Source organism: Barbus barbus (genome assembly GCF_936440315.1).
Source record: "Barbus barbus genome assembly, chromosome: 8".
NCBI classification, from domain to species: domain Eukaryota; kingdom Metazoa; phylum Chordata; class Actinopteri; order Cypriniformes; family Cyprinidae; genus Barbus; species Barbus barbus.
Genome location: NC_136736.1, coordinates 9780955 through 9801650, shown reverse-complemented (window position 1 = coordinate 9801650; position 20696 = coordinate 9780955). Strand labels below are relative to the sequence as shown.

Sequence of the window (20696 nt, the reverse complement as noted above, 5' to 3'; positions counted from 1 at the left end):
GTGTGTGTGTATATATATATATATATATATATATATACATATAAATAGTTTTTTTTCCAGGCCATTTAATCTAAACCACATGTACAATCAATGACTTTGATGTTAAATATTAATATGGAGACTTCACATGGATTGTGCTTTAAGATTGACTTTGCGCATGTTGTCATTTTTCATGTTTGATTTATCATCCCAAGCCCAGGTTCTGATTTCTGAGTCCATCTCCTTGACTGAGTTTATTTAATCTGACAATTAACTGGTTGTTGCATGGGGAGATGCAATGCACGCTTTACTGAACTGCTGCTGGATGAAGGGATCGCGTGAGAAAGAAAAAGGAGAAAGAGGACACAGAGAATGTGCAATGTGAAGACGCAAGGTCATACCTGTAGCTCTTATGGTTAATTAGCTTATACCTATTTACTTCTCACTATGACATTCTTGTGAGCACATGACACCATGTGACCTCAACAGACAATGTTTTTTCCAGAACAGGTTATTGTAAGTTCTTTTAAACATGCCTATGAACAGTTGGATGGGTTGGCCACATTACTGGCTTTGAAGTTTCCAAGACCAAGGCCATCTGTATTGACTAATATGTAACATCTTTTTTGTTGAGAAGAAAAGGGAGGCTCTTAGATGTCAGGAGGGATCCTCTTTCAGTCGCCAAGTCTAAAACTAATGGGCAACTTTATTCAAAAAGACAGAAGAAACGACATTACCTCACTGTTTAAGGGGGCCTAATGATGAATCAGTATAATATATAAAGAGCACCAAGTCATTCCTCCATCTCTGCTTCTTGGGGATGGATTGCTCATGCCTGGCCAGCCTAACTGTGGTAATTGGTGAGCCTGTTTGAGGAGTGGTGATTAAAGATGGATATGGGGAGAGGAGGCAGGACTGGGTTAACAGAAAGCGACAGAAAAGATGAAAGGCGGTGGTATTAATGCGTTGCCCAGAGGAGAGGAGCCCAGCCTGGAGACCGCTTGTTTTTCCCTCTGTTTGTCACGCAAGTTTCTTGCCCCGCCCAGTTCAGTTGCTGATAGGCCACTCCCCTCTAGCTCTTTTTCTTTCTGTATCTCCTCACACAGTCTCTGCAGCTTTGCGTCACGCCTGTTTAGCAGTATTTTTTAAAGATATGCTATTTACACTAAGTGCAAATAGCTATATATTCTATTTACATTGTTAAAATAGCAAGATTTTCTGCTATTTATACTAGCTACTTATTGCAAATAATGGCAATTATCTGCACCTCAGTATTGTCGTGCATTATAAAACAGTACGCAATAATAATATAAGTGCAAATTATAGTTTTAATTCAAATTATTAAATGCATGCCACCTTATTGGGACAATATATAAACCTCCCTACACCTACCTAACCCTACTCTTATTTTCAACTTTTTGATTATTTCCTTCATTTTTATTTAAAATAAATGCCTTTCTGATGCAATATGAGATTTGAAAAGGGAGAAAAAAAGAGCAAAACAATGCTGAAAAAACCCTTTCAGTATAGGCTAACAATGTTTGGATTGGAAATCAAAATAATGGATAAATGTTGTGTTTGTGGTGAACAGCCGCGGATCGGGAGCGGACTGCAAATGCGTCCCGTGTGAAAACACAACGAGTCCGTGCTGCTTCAGGTAACGCACACGGACTGTGTGAAACAGGCGTTATACTTCTTGCCCGGTTTCTTTTGGTTTTGCGTGTCTGTTCTGTGCTCTGTCTACTTCTCTTGTCTTATATCTTGTCTTTGTCTTTATGTTTGTAGCTGTCTGTTTGTCCATCCAACATCATATCTGTGTGTGAATCTTCTGCCTCCATCTTTCTCTTCCCCATCTTTGCTGCTTGTCATTTGCCTCTTGTAAGGAGAAATGTAAATTATTATATATATTTATTGTGTGCCATGTAGGTCAGGCAATGAAAACAATTGCTGGCTCAAAGGTGCTTTAAGTGGTTTTAATTAATTGATGAGAATGGAAATACTTTAACATAACGTCCATCTTTGGCTCACCATTTTCTTTCTCTCATAAATGTTACTAAAATAGCGTAGGTAGATGAGACTTGCTTTTTAAGGGCCTCTTGAAAAAAAAAAGTGATTATCTAATTTAAGCATTCTCATTTGGTCAACATAATTTTTCATCTCCTCAGATCCAGGTCATAATTTTTTATGTACTTCTTTTTTTTTTTTTACATGTACATATAATTAATTATATTAACCATAAAATTATTTTTTATTTATGGTATATACTATTGTTTGTAAACAAGTTTAATTTTTCATTTTAAGTCATACTGTATGTTTTTCCTTCACATTAAAGCATTTTTCTTATGTTATTAGTTAATGTTTTTTATCTGACTTGAGATTTCCTGTGCAATGTAAAGCAAAACAAAGTTTGGTAGCACTTTATTTTAAGGTATCCTTGTTACACATTATGTACTTACTATTATAATAACAATAAATAATGCATATTACATGCAAGTAACCCTAAGACAAACCCTAATTCTGACCCTAACCATATAAGTACATGTTGTTAATTAATATTACTGGGAACTTAAATGTATAACTACACTGTAATAAGGACACCTTAAAATAACCCAAAGTCTGTAACCCAAAGTTTGATTACTCCTAATTACTATTTTAATTACATGTGTGATGTGAATGCTGGATACTTTGTCCCTCTCAAATTATAAGTACATTATTTATTTATTTGTTTGTTTGTTTTTGAATATGTTTATTGATTCATTGAAGGCTAATCAACTTTTTTTCCCCAAGGACAATTTTTGGATACTTTTTAATACTCTGGAAATAACAATTGATTTAACTGAAAGTGTAAATTAAATTTAGTTGTCAGTTCTGAATTTCGGGTAGCTTCAGGTAGTGGCATTGACTAGCAGTAGCAGGTTAGTATTTTTCATTGATTGCTTGCTGTAATCTCTAATCAATTTTTTTTTTTTAAATGGTCAACTCAGAGGCATCTCAGATGCTGGAATCATTTGTTTGAATAATGCCTGTTTGTGTAGCCCCTGAAAAAAATTAATAATAAACTTTTTGCTTTGTAACATATAAATTATGTATACTAAATTGATCTACTCAAATCATATATATTAAATTGACAATATTTTATAATGATAAACTAAAATTGATGTTTCCTTATGCATGTTTACTTACAATAGAACTTCATAAAGGTGCATGTTCCTTGAGGGAAAAAAAAATCATTAGCCTCATCTTCGTGCTCCTTACAGGCATCATTTGGTGAGGTGTAGATCCTGTGCCGCGATTTCCAATTCACTTTTCAGAAGGAAAATTGTAGCCGTATATATCAAAGTGTGGGAAGTGCTGTCATTAGTTAAACACGGCAGTGCCTCTGTTCTCTCTGATTTTGAGGCCGGCGTACAGAGGTCTCCATGAGGTATGGATGTTGTCAGCTTCTATTTCCTCAGTATGACCTTTGGTGCTGGGGTCACTGAACACTTTGATTTCCCCTGCTCACATGCAGAGTCTCTGTCTCGAATAACAGAAGATATCAGGATAAACGGGGAATACAAATCATTCATTCTGAAGAAGATCACTGCAGTGTTAGTATCAACTCATTCTAGGTGAATTCATTCTACATTTCTGTTTTCTGTGCTTTCTTTTCTTACATTTTTTGAAATAGATTTGTTGTTTTTGTCCATTTGGAAAATATTCAGCAAATGTAAATGATGAAATAGAAATAGAAAAGTTTTTATGCATTTTGAAAGTGTGTTAATGAGTTTAAGTACATTCTTTGATGGAAATTCTTTATTTTGAGAATGTTTCTCTGAAATGCAGTGAGACAGGAAACTTATAGATTAATTATATTTATGAAAAGGAAATAGTTTAAAGATGGTAAAATATTCATCATCTAGAATGATTATATTCTCCACTTTAAGCAGTTTTATATATATATTTATTTATTTATTTTCTATGGTTATTTACAGTATATAGATGATATAGATATTTTTGAGACGGAGCAGAAAATATTTGCTTCTTACAAGGTTACCAGCTGATATCATTTTGAGTTGTTGCCGTTTTTATATGTATTGTTTATAGAAAAGTATTTACAGAACCATAGAAAACATGGATTTGCTTTACCTAATTGCTATCTATTTTTTTATTTTTTTTATCTATTTGTAGTTTTTATTAACTGATGATTGTCTTTGTATACCATTAGAAACATATAGAAATGTATATGATATACTTAGATTAATACTGAATAAATTCTATATTTAAAATCATATTTTACATTTATCTTTCTGTGCTATTCATATTTGTTATTATATGTTCATGCATCTAAATGATCCTCAAGAGTTTGGGATTTTAAAACAATAACCATAACAATATACAAAAAATATTTACATTGTGAATGCTATCTGCAAATAATATTTTTTAATTAGCATTATAAAAAAATAATATACAGTATGTAACATCACACTAAATCATAATGTGTAATTAATTATTTCTTTGTTTGAGATCCAGGTTTTATTTGGCTAATGTTTAAAGTTTGATATCATATTTAACATAGCCCATTCGCTATTAACATTGAGTGGACTGCCAACCGACTCTAAAACAATATTTATAATATTGAACCGAATGTAGATTGTAGTTGCATTGTGTTAAATCAACCAGGAGAGGGCAGCAAAGTCGAAGTTCTCTTTCTTATTGAACTCTAAACAACTGTAGACAAGGGCTGTGTCCAAATTCAGGGTCTGCATCCTCCTTAGGAGCCTTCCTACCCGGTTGAAGGAGGAGGGATCCCAAAAAGTCGGTGTTTGTGAATTTGGACAGCCTACCCTTCTTTCAGTTCCCTCCCTTAGCGTTGCTCATATCCTGTCGCCTAGCAACCGTGACAGCGCCAAGCAAGAAGCGGGAAAATGGACAAACAAAGAGTTATTCTCCTCATTTTAATTATTTTGGAAGAAATAAAGCAATTAAATAAATTAAATACTTTCTTTGCTCGTTGTCGGAGAGTTTTTTATATCAGACTACAAGACAGTCACATCCAGGTAAGCCATTATAGCCTATTTTTATTTGTTTTTAAGTATTCTACTAATTTCTCCTACAAATTCATTGAGCCGAAGCATAAACTTTAGCTTGTTTTGTCAGAGAAACTCCTCTCCTACTCCGCTACCGCTCGCTTCGTCCGCCATTACGCTCTGCCGAAAAGAATTATGGGATAGGTAGGACGGGAAAGGATCCACCACATCCATCCTTCCAATTCGGGGAAAAGGAGGACGTATTTGTGGGTCGCATTTGAAGGATCCTACGAATTTGGACAGCCTTCGTCGCGGCGCTGTGACGTAACATCCTTCAAATGAGTACTCCGAAGGATGCAGACCCTGGGTGCTTCTCAATATCCCTCCTCGCTTCCTCACTCCTCCGTCCTCCATCCTATGACCCGGAAACCGATCGAGCTTAGCCATCTTGAAGGTCATCTCAATTCTCTAATCGCACCGTGAGGAGGCGAGGAACGAGGAGTGAGGAGCCTTCCAAAGGAGCTATGAGCGAGGATACACAGGTGTATCCTATGCGGAAGTCTTTTTCATCGAAAAACCTGACGCACGTGTAAATTCTCCTCCCCCTTCTCATCTGTTGTAATAATTTTTAATTTATATTTTACCTTTTCAATTTAAATAAACCATACATGTCATATATTTCAACGGGGCATCTTGCTTTATTAATGTTTATTTTGAAAGTCTTAAAAAACAAACTTTAACAACATAAGGGCAGATCCATTTTGCGCAGCTGATGACGCTCTAAAGTGATGCTAAAGGGAGTGAGGATATATCATTTCACTTGATTCAATTCCTCCATCCTCGCAACTTTTATGTGCATCCTTCCCTCGTATCCTGAAGGGGTGGAGCTAAGATGCGAGGAAAGGAAACAAGGAAAGGAAACGAGGATGCACAAATAAGAATTGAGAAGCACCCCCTGAATTTGGACACAGAAAAATGCTTACTGTAATAGCGACTGAATTGCTTCTATATTTTCCGACTGAAAAATAATATTGTTAAACACAGTGCTGTGCTGTGAGCACACAATTAATTAATTAAATTAAATCGTTGCAATCATTAATTAAAGCAGAAACTAATTAACTTAAATGAACAATGATTCATTCATTTGACATTCCCAGTCTGCCTTCTGGTATATTTGTTGCTTTAGTGCTCAATAAAGAGGAAGATAAAAAATGCTGGCTTGGGTAAAATATGAACAAACCCAGCTTGGGTTAAATGGTAGTAACGGGTAGTAACCCAAAACAACCCACTCGCATATTTTACCCAACACTGTAGTATTTAACCCAGCATTTTTTTTAGCGTGTGCCCTCTCAAAATATTCTGCCTTTGTGTATAATATCCAGCCTATCAGAAATACAATAACAGTAGGCTAAGTTAAAGTTTTTGTCATTAATAAGGTGTCTGACTTCTGGTGTCAGTTATTATTTCCGTAACATTGTCAAAATACAGTAGACTATTATGGGATCAGATTCCCGCCTAAAGTATTGCGGTCACGGATAAAAAAATAATAAGCGTAAATCAAAAATTTAAAAATAGGTGTAAAATAATACCGCACAAAATCGAAAAACAAATGCAAAGTTTTTCAGAATAGCAAACAACGCGGTCACGTATCGAAAAATAATAAGCGTGAATCAAAAATGTAACACATTAAAAAATATATTGCACAAAACTGAAACATGAATTCAAAGTTTTCCAAATCGCAAACAAAATCAGGTCTCCCGCTCATATTTTTATTTTTTGTGTGCTTCCGGTCTTTTCCCCTTCGCTCTTATTTCCATGTTCTGCGCTTGCGTTTCCAAATGTTGCGGTTAGAGTTTCATGTAAATCAGGGCGGGCTTCAGCGTCACCATTGGTCCACCATTGGTTGATTGACACCTGCTCCTCTAGCCAATCAGCCGAAGGGGAGTTGACGTCACTCCAATGCGACTCGTGGCTGCTTTGGCAGGTGTGTGTGAAGATGGATAACCAGCGTCAGCAGGCAAATGCTGGACAATCTCAGGTAATTAGCCATAAATATTTTGTTAGTGAGTGACAGGTGATATGTTTGATTTGTGAATTATTCCAGTTTTGAGTTTTTCGGTTTAGGTGCAAAGAATTAATTGATTTATTTAGATAATTTTACGTAATGTTTCATATATGTTCACAGGCAGTGTCAATCATGGAATAATTGTGTAAGATGCCAATAACTTCACTAAATTATTTGATCAGGTCATGTATCTGGGGGCTGCAACCAACAACAAAGCTTCATGGTATGTATGTACATTTGAGTACATCCTATCTATCTATCTATCTATCTTTATACACAGAGTGACTGACTGACTGCATGCATGGTTGTAAAACCCTCACCGAGCATTTAAAACTGCTTCAAACTTCAAGATATTACATGTAATTAACTTTTAAGGTTTTGTCAAACCTTACTATGTAGTGTTAAATTTACTGTCTTAATTTGTAGGTAAGAGCAGACCAAGGTGTAGCGCAACATACAATGTTTGGTCTTTACTGTTCAATTATTATTTTCATTTTGTTTTTTAATCCAGGACCTCAACATTTTTGTGCAAGTTGGCCTTACCCACTGGAGGAGCAGAACATTGGAGTAGTGGTCCCTCAGGTGGAGTGTCTGCTCTCAGAGTATGAAATGGCTCGACTCAGGACAACCATTAATCCACTCTCACAGTCCAGAGACTTTGGCCGAGATATTTACTTATCAGTGTTAAATATTGTGCAGCAGCTTCTTGAATAACACACTTTGGAGCTCAGAACATCAGAATGTAAGTTATGTAAAAAAAAAAAATAATCTTGTGAAGTTTATGGTGTCATTTAACTATTGTGAAGTTGATCAGTGCTTACCACACAGAGATTAAACAAAGAACTGAATTATTTTTGTTAGCTTAATTTTTATTTATATATATATATATAACTGTGGTAAATGTGACTAGACACATTTGGCATGAAAATAAAACAAAAGCAATGACTTTTAAAAGTTTTTTTTATTATTGTAATTAACATTGTCAAATACCTACTATAGTGGCCAACTTCTACTATAGTGGCAAACGTCTACACCAAGGTTCTCTTGGAAAACATGCAACTTATAAACGAAATGCAAAATCAGTTAAGGAGAGCTCTACAACAAAGCAGTTTGATTTGAGCAATGTGAACTGCAAATGCAAGTTATTTTAAATCAGATATAAACTACAGAAACTGCACTTTAACAGAGGCTCACTTTTAAAACATTTCAGAATAGAATATCTTAGGGTAGATATAAAAATACTGCAGCAGCAAACCTCCCAACAGGTTGAGATAAGAAATGTTGAACTGAACTTCTGTCTGCTCCAAAAACAAAAATTAAAACTGTATCATACAAAGTACTTCTTCATAAATATGTGATTAGCAATCTACTGACATAAACATACACTAAAATCATTTGTTATCCTTTGAAGGTCTGTACACAGTAATAGATCTATTATAAAATCAACATGGAATGTTAAATTAAAAATTAAACATTTATTCAAAACACATGCACCAAAACAAATCATGAAATCAGCAAATTAGACAGCATTAATCCATTACCTCTTCATTTGAAGATGTTGTATCATTTGACTTGCAAACCTGAATGTGGAGAGCCACAACCTGCAGGGGCATGCTTTTGTGGCACATTTGGCAAGTAGCCTTTGGCATTTTTTTGAATTCTCTGGCATCATTAGGGAGAGGATTAAGGTCCAGTTCCTCTTGTAGAGGAACTACATAAAGCATTGTCTTTCCAGATGCAGAGGCAGATTTGATTTGGGATCCAGTGTAACCTTCAGAGTCTGGAGGAATAACGTTTAGCCATCTTACACCGCAACCCCCTATAAACAAAGACAACATTTAACATATGTTTTTATAACCCAAAACTTACTGACTCAAGTGGTAATAAAGAAAATATAAAGTCACCAGTAGCCTTGTAAAGCATCCATCCTCCACTCAAACCCTCCATTTTCGGGAATGCTTCACACAGTATGCTGGAAAACTATTGGAAAATGCTATTTGTTTCTATTACCTGTACTTATTATTCTACTATAAATGTACTTTTTCCAGTTGTACAAAAAACAAACACACTACCATACCTCTGAATGCGTCATGTCTGTTGCAATTGAGATAGTCCTTTTGCCAAGCCCTGCTTGAACAAGCTTGAGTTCGTGTGCAGGTGAAGGGGTAGTCTCAGAATTTGTATCCAAAAGATATACATTCAAATCATAAGGTTTAAATGCTTTTGCAGTCTTGGTATGTGTTCTGGATGCTACATTTATTCTTTTTTTTCCACAGATTGCATGTCTTCGGAACATGCTAGGAAAGGCCCTACAAGGAAAAGAAAAAAATTTAAAATAGATTTTTTTTTCTACAAAATTAATGTTTGTTTGTATGTATATAGTAATAAAAAATGTATGTTTAAGTTTGTTTAACTTAAAAATGTCAACTTCAATAGTGTAGGGGTTTGACTATGTAAATGACAGAGTGCCTGCAAATTAAAGCTTTGAACTATTAGATCGGGTATCCATGCTTTGTATGGCCAGCAACATGCACCTGGCCATGTCCTGATCAATGGTGGTATTTGTCTGTCTTTCTTGTACTGCTGTCTGCTGCCCCTGAACCTGCATTTGAACTTGTGGACGTGGCGTTACAGGACTCTGATTAAGAGTCTGTGTTAGCACAGAGATGAGGCTCTGTGCTGCACTAAGTACATCCGGGTACTCGGTCTGCTAAACACAAAGTTAACATTAAGAGTTAATGCGAATATAATGAGAAAACCTTTATATTGTGCATTCAGAAAGTATTCAGAACGCTTCACTCTTTATAATGTTGTCATTGTGGAATAAAAAAAAAACATACAAAGTACACTTGAACCACGATGACAACACACATTTTGGCACATTTATTAAAATGAAATAAAAACACATTGATTTAAGTATTAAAGCCCTTTACTATGTCATTTTAACTTGTATATCTTTCAGGTGTTCTGATCGGTGGTCTACCAGTGGTAAATTATTGAATAAACTGGTCAAGGAAAGACAGACAGCTGTCTATATGTAACACTGAAAGGTCTGAATACTAATGTTAAGGTGATATTATTTAGGGTTTTACATTTGCTAAAAAACTATTCAAAACTATTATAAATTCATCACAATAGGGCAGTGAGCATATATTGCTGAGGTTAAATATGTATGTGAACAATTTCAACTCAAGATTGTAACATAAATGTGGGCAAAATGGGTCCAACTACTTTATGAATGCACTGTATATAGGCCTACATTTCAAGTGTTTAGTTGGCATACTTATTCTGGTTTTGTTCTGACCTCTATTTCTAATATAATCTAATATAAACAGTTACCAGCCAGACATCTCAAAGCTATTGGAATTGCTTTATTGATTTGATGACGATAGATCATTTGATACTGATTTCTTTGCACTATCCTGGAAAAGTCCCTGCATAAGGTAACAACGTTAGCCGTCCCAGTGAGTTAGCATCAATGCATAAAACCATAATAATCTTCATGGAACAGATGGTCAAGCTCTGATCTCGAGGCTACACCGTTACAGCTAGAAAAATCATGCATTTTTAGATATACAGCCAAAAACTTAAATACTGCCTAAAATATAAAAGATTGCTTACTAAACCAAACTAACGTTAACAAGATACGTGTTAACGGGCTAGATATCGGCCTACTCGGACTACATAGAGCTTGCAGAAAATATCATAGCACACAAAGGGAATATATCTGTCACTCACTAACAAAATATTTATGGCTAATTACCTGAGATTGTCCAGCATTTGCCTGCTGACGCTGGTTATCCATCTTCACACACACCTGCCAAAGCAGCCACGAGTCGCATTGGAGTGACGTCAACTCCCCTTCGGCTGATTGGCTAGAGGAGCAGGTGTCAATCAACCAATGGTGGACCAATGGTGACGCTGAAGCCCGCCCTGATTTACATGAAACTCTAACCGCAACATTTGGAAACGCAAGCGCAGAACATGGAAATAAGAGCGAAGGGGAAAAGACCGGAAGCACACAAAAAATAAAAATATGAGCGGGAGACCTGATTTTGTTTGCGATTTGGAAAACTTTGAATTCATGTTTCAGTTTTGTGCAATATATTTTTTCATGTGTTTACATTTTTGATTCACGCTTATTATTTTTCGATACGTGACCGCGTTGTTTGCTATTCTGAAAAACTTTGCATTTGTTTTTCGATTTTGTGCGGTATTATTTTACACCTATTTTTAAATTTTTGATTTACGCTTATTATTTTTTTATCCGTGACCGCAATACTTTAGGCGGGAATCTGATCCCATAGACTATAGCATACAATTGTAACCATTATTTAAATGTGTGTAGCTAGGATACACCAATGCTAACTATCAAATATGTAGACATTATTAGTCAACTTGAACTGTGTTTTAAGAGAGTCAAGAAGAAACACCCATCACGGTCTAATAACTGGATCAGTCTTTTCCTCAGATCATATAATTAGACTCAATCCTGAAATCCCTGCAGAGGGTGGCGCTGTTGTCGAAGAAATGCTTTGAGGTGACATTTCCTGGAAGACGGACAGAAGTAACCACAGAGAGTTAGTTTGATAGATGTGGTATGTTTCGTGATCTTGACTTTAGCTTTAGCTGAAAAGATGAAGTAGGGACTGTGCTTTAGTGCCTTGTCACACATTATTGAAATTTTGCATCGTCTGTGAATCTTTTGGATGTTGGGGCCATGGAAATGCGGTGTGTGTGTGTGTGTGTGGTTGCCTCATCTTACATCACCTATCAATCAAATATATTTAATAAAACCTGGAAACCTGCAATGAATAGAGGAGATTCTGAGACATTAAAAAGGAAATTGCAATCATTGATCAAGATATCTCCGGCAGTCTTATTAGTGAGACGAAGCATGTCTATTTGAATCTGCTAATGACTTGTATAGTAAGTGTTTAATCAGTCAACGTACACTAAATCAATTATGAGGACAAAAAATGTTTATTCCCAGAAAAGAAATCAAGCTTATAATCATCAAAAACTCATACGTTTATATTGTACAGCAGTAATTGTGTCATGTTACTGCAGCCAACCATATATTTCCATGTTTGATGTGCTTATTCCATCTCTCTCTCTCTCTCTCTCTCTCTCTCTCTTTGAGAGTCATTTGTAGTCATGGGTGCTCCACACTCATCAGAACAGACAAAGCAGAAGGAAAGAAGGAAAGACTTCAATATCCCTAGGTGTAAATGATTAAGGTGAATTGGATGCCCAAATGTTCAGTTCTCACTGCATTTCTTTCTCCAGTCATTTATTTTTCCTCTAACCCACACGAAACGGTATCAGTCATAGTTAGAAAGGGTTTCTGTTATGATTAGAAAGGGTATCACTCATTGTAAGTGCACATAGCAGGGCAGCAGAAGTGGGTAAGCCTTTTCCACAGAGAGACCTTATCAAATCTTTATTGCATTGGGACACTAACATGTAGAGTGCATGAGATATGATTTACTTGCATGGCAGTGATAAACTGGTTTAACATATCTTAGTACTAACAATATAATGGATTACCAAAAGACAGTTGCTATATTTACAATATAAAAAGTGTAGAACATTATTTGAAATTACAAGGCTCTTCATTGTGACGTTAAATATCTCATCCAAACAATAACGCATAATTAAATGCTGTAATATGAAAACTCTATTTTGAATATTGAAATATTTCAACATATTGTGTCAACAGACATCAAAAGCCTTTTAACCAGACAGCCAATAAAAATGAACTATTGTGCTCTGACATTTGACAAGGAACAGGAGGTTAATGAAGGTGTGAAACAGAGCATTTTTTCCAGACATATTTACATAATCGCTCTAGTGAATCTTTCATGTGAATAGAACTGTTGCTTCATCAAAGATGCTGCTATAAAGATCTCTTTGTTTGAGAAAACCCTTCATGATAGTTGATTAACGCAGCCACGTTTGGCTCAATTAGAGTTGGAATGCAATTTGAGATTGAAATGTATTATACTCAAAATATTATACGCAAGATTGCAAGTAACAAAAAGAAAGATCAATGAATGGAATTCATTTTATAAATCCTGCAAACTGAGTTCCTCAGCTTTAATACAATAATGCTATTTTGCAAGTGAACATCTTTTAAAGCAAAGTCTCGTGAAAATCAGCCCTTTTGAGAAACACTCATGGTAATCAGAAGAAGAAAAAAATGATTGAGAATTAAACTTTTCTGAGGCCTGAAAGAGAACTTTAATGCTCAACAGGTTCTCTCATGCTGAATGGTTCTGTCCATTGCTGAAACTTCAACAGGGAATGAAATTTCACCACTAAAGATAATATTTTCTGCTGCTGGCTTGCAAGAGCACTGCAAAATCATTTTGCTTTTTAAAGATGAACAGTATTGTAGATTCTCTCAGAAACTTCAACAAGAAACTTACAGAGGTGAGGAGACTTTTAACCTTCCCATCTATCAGTCGACAGAAATGATTTATTGACATTTCAGCAGATAAAAGAAAGGATTCAGGTGTGTGTGAAGTAATGACTTTGCTTGTCTCCATGGAGATAAACCTCCAAATATTTTGCAGATTTTCTATTCTTTTCTTGTTCTTGTTCTTCTTCTTTTTTTTTTTTTTTACTTTTTGGTCAGTTAATATAAAAAATACCCATTACTGTTCATTAGCCAAAATGATGATAATGTTATCCTTAATAATCCGCTAACCATCCTTAAGGCACTACAAACCAATATGCACAGATTATCTGCAGTGATGCAAACGGATTTGGATTTGTTGGATTAATATCTTCTTATAGTAATTGTGTGTGTCATTGGAAATAAATGCAATGACAGCTTATTTAGACTAATTAGGCAGGAGTCTTATCTGCTGCCTGTTAATGAAAATGCCATTCAGGATGCAGTCAACTTTTTAGAGAGAATAATGATTGACTTTTTTTTTTAATAACAGACAGCAATACACTTGTCTTACATATGAACTTGTCTGTTGGTGTGCTATAGACTAATCTAAATAGCCCACATTTAGTTATAGGATGAATTCCTATACTATCACATTACAGGCTGTCAAAGTTATTGTAAAAGATTCAGATTCAGAATAGCATACTTAGTCTTACATCATATAAAGATATGACAGAAATAGTAAAAGTATTATGGTAGTGTGTAATTACAAATTCAATCTGAGTTTACCTTTTAACAAGACAAATTACCAGAGCACACCTCTCAAATTGTGACTAGAATTAGGAAAGAAAAAAAACTTCAAAATAAAAGCTCTATGAACTTTTATTTAGAATACTTGTGTTGCTCTAATAATTCCATGGCACGGCTAGTTTAGTAGTCAGGTCACTGATCAGGGATTTGTCCATTTTAAGGGCTGTTTCAGTCACTTGAGATGGAAATCATTCTAGTGCACTAAAATGTTCACTCCCCCACAATGCAATTCAGTGCCTGAATTCGTTTACATGATATTCTGTTTCACAATCTATAGAGAGCTGATTGAGATGCACCCTGTGTGTTTACTGCTGACAGGTTTCAAGCATCATTTCTTGTTTTAGTGTAGTTTCTCATTGTATTTTGTTGACTGGAGAACTGTTTAGAAGATGTTATCAAGGGAACAGTTTTGTTTTTGTATCATTAGTTTACTTGTTTACCATAAAATCCAACCATATTTTTCACTTTCACACAAGAACAAAACTCTCTGGTGGTGTTCTTGTTAATGTGTTCGGCTCTAGGCGCTCAAATCTTTAGTTTGTAAGATGTTGCTAATTCTTAAACTCTGGAGTATGTACTGATTGTGAGAGATAAAAAGTTATCTGTGAACAAGCACCTCAATACAAATCCTGCTTCTCTTGAGTGTTACACCAAAGCAGTTAAAGACTTTAAAAGTTTCAGTCAAGTTTTTTCAGTCTTGTAGGACAACATGGATAGAATATAAATCGCCTTCACTGTTCTCTCGCAATTCATCACAACAATTCTGGGACACTTCAGGTGGATACAACCAATGGATATAATCCATAGGTTTACTTTGAGCTTTCGCCAGCTCTGTAGTCAGCTACAGTGAGCTTTAAAAATGTGTTCACCGTCTTCCCCAAAGCTACATGATGTATAGGTCTTGTATATAGTCCATTCAAATAGATTGTGTACCATAATATTATTTGGATAAATATCATGGTATACCATTCAGTACGATGAAATCACTAGTAAACAAAAATAATATATTTAAAATATATTTCATACTAAGAATAGTTCAAATCTAACATACTGTATTTACTGACATATCACTCAAGACTTACTAATAATAAAATTATAATTTATCTGGGGTACTACTTGTGCACAATGCATATTTCTTATTATTAAGCCTAAAATGTGTTTTAATATCAATATTGATGAGGACTGTGTGATCTTTGATTAATTTCTGTCTTAAAAGCAATATGTTTAACCTGAAGTATACTTGCAATAGTCCACTTTACTACAATCAAATATACTTCAGTATAACACTACTTCTGCGCAATTAAAGTGCATTAAGTACACAATTAGTTGTTTCAATTTAGCAGAATTTAAGTATCCCATTTAATATACTAAAAGTTCAATTTCAGGGCATTTTTATTAAGTGTATTTGTAGTATGCTTAATATGAAATGTAGATTTCATAGATTATGTGCCATGGTAAAATAGTTACTGTAAATTATTACATTATTAGTAAAATGTATTACTTTGTAAAATAAATAAATATATAAAGTATGCCCACTGTCTGCAGCAGGAATTTGAAATTCGGAAATGCTACACGTTTTTCAGTTATTTAAATCTTATGATAAAAATAAAACAGAAAAGCTGTTATGTTTGTATCCTCCCTCAAAACCATTTCTGTGTCACTTCTATGCCAAGGAGCCCAAACTTAAAACCCCTTGACCTTTAGAGAGTTTTAAGATGTGTGTGTGTATGTGTGTGTGTGTGTGTGTGGTGTGTGGTTGTGTGTGTGTGTGTCTGTCTGTGTGTGTGTGTGTGTTATTCTGCTGTGACCCCATAATGCAAGTTTTGAATAAGTTCAGTGCCATGGTGCTGTGGAGGCGAATGAGCAGCTGAGTGATGTTTTCTGTTGCTTCATAGCATCCGTTTTATTAGCTTGTCAAACATTTCAGTTTTCAATTTATATCTTCAAAGTGTTTTATGATCAAACCTGAGAACAACAGAAATACAGCTCTTAAATGTGATTTTTTTTTTTTTTGCCCAGCAAAGAAACAGCTGCATAAAAAAAAACTACTTTTAATTTTTTTATGTGACACTTCATGATTTTTTTCTCTTATTTATGAAAAATGTAGAGAGGAAGAAAAAAAAAACCAGAGTCCAGTCCTTTGGCCTATTTGTGAAAAATGATATTGTGCGGGAGAGATATTATTGGGGATATTATGTTCCCTAAAGTGCATCTGTGAACTGAGATACAGTATTTGCCATAAGGAGACGAAAATCAAGCCATTCTTATTTTACACTGGCCATCTGGACCAAAAAAAAAAAGACCCACAGTTGCTATGGTGACAGATTACTTTGACAAGCAGCCCCATGTGTAGATAGATCAGTGATATATGTACATACAGTAGGGCTGATAAAGTCTTCATGCACATTCCTAAATCGATGCCTGTAGCTAGACAATGACTAGAGTCACCTGTACATCAGTGTTGTAGGTCTAGAGCTTTAGTTCACGATACTGGAAGGACTTCAATAGCATTTGGTGCACTGCCGAAATCCTACTCAGAATCCACCTACGGTGAATTGGCAACAGTTGGGCCATTTTATTTGTGTTCATTTTTTCTTAAATTAAGAGAGTTCCACTGAGGACTGTGGACCTCTTTTACTAACAAAGACTGAGTACAGGGTTGCTCTCTAGGAAGACTAATAGAAAATGCTATAAAACCAGCTGCTTCCACTCATTAAAATTGTCCTGTACTGCTGTTCTGGCTTATGACTGTGGCTGTGGTCGTGTTAATTTGTGCAGGAAGTACTGAACTGTTTTATTTGTCTTACTAATATATACTGTATATATATGACCAAAGATAAATTACCTAGTCACCTCCCCAGCTTGTACACCATAAGAATTCCTGTGGTATATAAGAATTATTGAATAGCTGAGCCCACAGAGATATGAGTTATGACAGGTTTTTTTTTTTTTTTTCTGTATTCAAGGGTACAAATGCATCTCCTTCTTATTTTTGCAAACTTAGTCAAGATTTATGTCTGGGGTAATATTTTAGCAAATATTTAATTTTGCTTAAGGTAAAACAAGACACTGATGAAGCAGGATGCTATTTTAAGGATTTAAACACTCTAATGTAATACAGTGAACAACTGACAACTCATATGGATTTTTAACTTATGTAAAAATCCTTTGGAGGCAAATAGAGATTACCTATCCAATTTTCAACCAATGTGTGTGTGTGTGTGTGTGTGAGAGAGTGAATTGTTTGCCCAGCAGGATCTATGGTTTTCTGTCCTTGGCATGTATAGGTGTGGAAGAAATAATGGAATTGTAGTGGTTGATTCACACTATAGCAGCTCATATTTGAGATATGCAAGAGAAAGGAAGTGAAAAGAGAGAAAGAAAGTGAGAGGGAAAATGTTTGAGAGACCTGAAGCCAGGGGAGGTAGTGCCTTTCATTGAAAGTTCTCAGAGCAGTTATTTTGATCTCTCTCTCACTCCCCCCTTGCCATGGTGACCTTGCTGAGACACTTTTAGCACTCAGTGGCTTTGGTAATATTGTACATTATGTCCAAAAGCCAAGTTTTAATAATAACATCCATCAGATTAATAATGCGATGCTGACACATAATTATACCAAATTACAAAGTGCAGGAATAAGTGAGGTTTTAGTCCAGCTATCATTAGCATTCATACTGTTGTCATAATATACTGTACTACTTTTACATTTTCTTTGCAAGCAGCTAGAATTAAGTTATTTATTCAGAAGTCATAATATTTGACCCCCATAAGAATAATAAAATTAAATGCTACACAGATGTTTTGTTTGTTTTATGCTGCAACAACATAATATGCAGTTTTAATCAAATATATTTCATCATTTGCTCTTAAAACTCTGCCCCATGTTAGAATACGCACTAAATAACAGCTCAAATTACCTTATAAACCTAAATCAATTAAGTAAAAACTTTATAAAGTATAATTAATGACCTTGCATAAAATAAGCACTAAGAAGTCTGGAGGCTTTGAAGCATCTTACTCACAGAATAAACGTGATAGTCTATTAACACTGTATTACAATTAAAGGGCAGCAACTAATCAAGTCTTTGAGTTATTTTAACCTGAAACATAATGCATCCCCTGATACAGCAGACGGGATAGGGGCACAAACAAGTTGTAAGCATGCACACGCTCAAAGCAAAGACTCCTGCATGACCCAAATCTGTCAGATCACAGAGGTTCTCAACTTCTGTTTTAATTACACCTACAGGAATTAAGCAGGAAAGAGTTCAGTGTGGAATTCACACTACTTCGGGTTAAAAAAAAATCTTCAAAAAGATATTCAGAAACATACCCCAGCTGGAAACCTTATGAGAAATAGTTGAAATTATTCATGATTGCCTTGTAGCTCCATAATGGCTTATTGGTTATATGGTTTGTCTTTTTTTGTGGACTAACTTTAATGTTTTAATGGCTATTTACAAGGTTAAGGGTACAGAAATGCTACTGCTATTAAAGATTAACTGCAATAAAGTAGCCAATTTTTTGGCCACAACTTGACAGTAGCTACATAATTTAGTGTGTAGTATGGTGTCAATCAAATTTTGTAACCATACTCAGTATACATAATTCTTAAAAAGAGTTTTTGATTAATTAATCTGTATTTATTTATTAAATTTTTGGATTTAATTACACTTGTCTCTGAAATTTGGCAGTATAAACAGTTAAAATAGCAGCATGTTGAGTTGCAGGACACATAAGTAAATAAATAAACAATGTTCCTGTATAATCCCACATTCAAGCTGTTTTTGTTGGACTATACAGATTTTTGAGAAAAGCATGAAATCATCAGAAATTTTGTCGTGATTCGCAGACAGGATAAGCTGCCCAAGTCCAGAGGGACATTTTAGCATGTCACAGTCAGTGTTGAAGTGGGTGAAATTGAATCAGCTCTCTGCTAGGCTGATGGCAGGTGGCCCCTGCCGCGCCATCGTGATTCCCTTATTTCCCGTCTCTGGTACCCAAGAGGCATTAAGCTTGTGGGCGAAAGGAGAAGAAGAAAAAAAAAAACAGAGACGGAATCCTTCTTCAAAGCAGCTGGCACAAACTACAGCCAGGAACATCTCACGAAGTACATAGGCACAGCAGCATGTGTGAGAGAAAACCCACTAACTCACTCACCAAACTCCATCCTTACAGAACTGTTGCCAAATAGGGCCAGATACTGCAGAGCCTACTGTATCTGACTGTGGCATGATGGTAAAATTTATAATATGAAACATACACATCTACACACTGTTTAAGGAGCGGTGGCTTTTGTTTATTGGATTGTTTTTGGCATTGATATTCCCTCTGCACTCATAGTGATTGCAAGAGTAATTTCATTGGCAAGGGTCTTTCTTTACTTAATGTCATTTATCAACACATTTGTGTGTTTTGTGTGTACATGCTCACAATCCAAGCTCACTTTCAATGAAAATAATTTAAATAATCAATATTTACGTATAATGCCTGGAATGGCAATATGACACCATCATATAAGACTCAATAATGACAGTGCATAGATATACATTACAGTTCTAGTAATACAAGGTCGTTTCAATGGCTTTTTGTTTGTGTACAGAACAATAAGCCCTTATACTGTCACAGATGCAGACGGACTCAGAAGGTAAGTGCAATAATGTGTCTTTATTTACAGGACTTGGGTGCTGGTGATCGTGAGACAAGGTGAGTAGCTTCTTGGTCGTGAATCTTGCAGGTGTTGGGTGATAGTGCTAATCGGGTCTTTCTGCCTAGCAGGCGGGTGGAGCGTGACCGGAGAGGAGTCGGATCCCAGACAGATGATCACACACAGACGGGTCTGAAGACTGAGAGGAAGACGGGACGGAGAACAGCAGGTTAGTACACAAGGTAAATAATCAGAGGTAATACTCATCGACTGGAGAGCTTCAGAGTAGAGTCCGGCAGGTAGCAACGAGATCGGACAACTGTGGTGGCTGGGGTGAGTGCTTATGAAGTGTCTGTGATGAGGGTGATGACGAGGTGCAGGTGTGCGTGATTAGAAGTCAGGTGAGGCAGATCTTGGGAGTTGAGTGACGGGGGAGCCTGGCCGTGCTGTTACAGTACCCCCCTCTCCACGGCCTGCTCCTGAAGGCCGACCCCGGCGTCGTGGTGGCCTACCCCGACCACGTGGGGCTGGGAGCTCCGGGTGAGCGGCATGGAAGTCCGACAGAAGGGTTGGATCGAGAACATCCTCTCTGGGTACCCAAGAGCGCTCCTCGGGGCCATAGCCCTCCCAATCTACAAGGTACTCCAACCTGCCACCACGGCGCCGGGAATGTAGGATCTCTCGCACCCTGTAGATGGCGCCTTCGTCTACGATGAGAGGGAGAGGGGGTTCCTCGACCGGACCAGGCTCTGGGGAGACAGAAGGGTAGAAGGGTTTTAGCAGGGA

At 36.1% G+C, this 20696-nt stretch overlaps 1 protein-coding gene across 2 annotated transcripts; it reads right to left on the bottom strand.

The window, feature by feature from the left end:
- Window positions 1-7996: 7996 nt before the first annotated feature.
- Window positions 7997-10901, bottom strand: LOC306873611 (uncharacterized protein). 2 transcript variants are annotated; one of them, XM_079423029.1, is made up of 5 exons: window positions 10817-10872; window positions 9588-9763; window positions 9131-9362; window positions 8958-9033; window positions 7997-8872 (listed from the first exon to the last, which is right to left on the bottom strand). In XM_079423029.1, the coding sequence occupies exons 1-5, from the start codon at window positions 10856-10858 to the stop codon at window positions 8583-8585; spliced, it is 816 nt and encodes a 271-aa protein (XP_079279155.1). In that variant the 5' UTR covers window positions 10859-10872; the 3' UTR covers window positions 7997-8582. The 2 variants fall into 2 exon arrangements, 1 of the variants encoding a protein (XP_079279155.1); XR_013784505.1 differs by lacking the exon at window positions 9588-9763 and having other exon boundaries at window positions 10817-10901.
- Between the last annotated feature and the right edge of the window lie 9795 nt (window positions 10902-20696).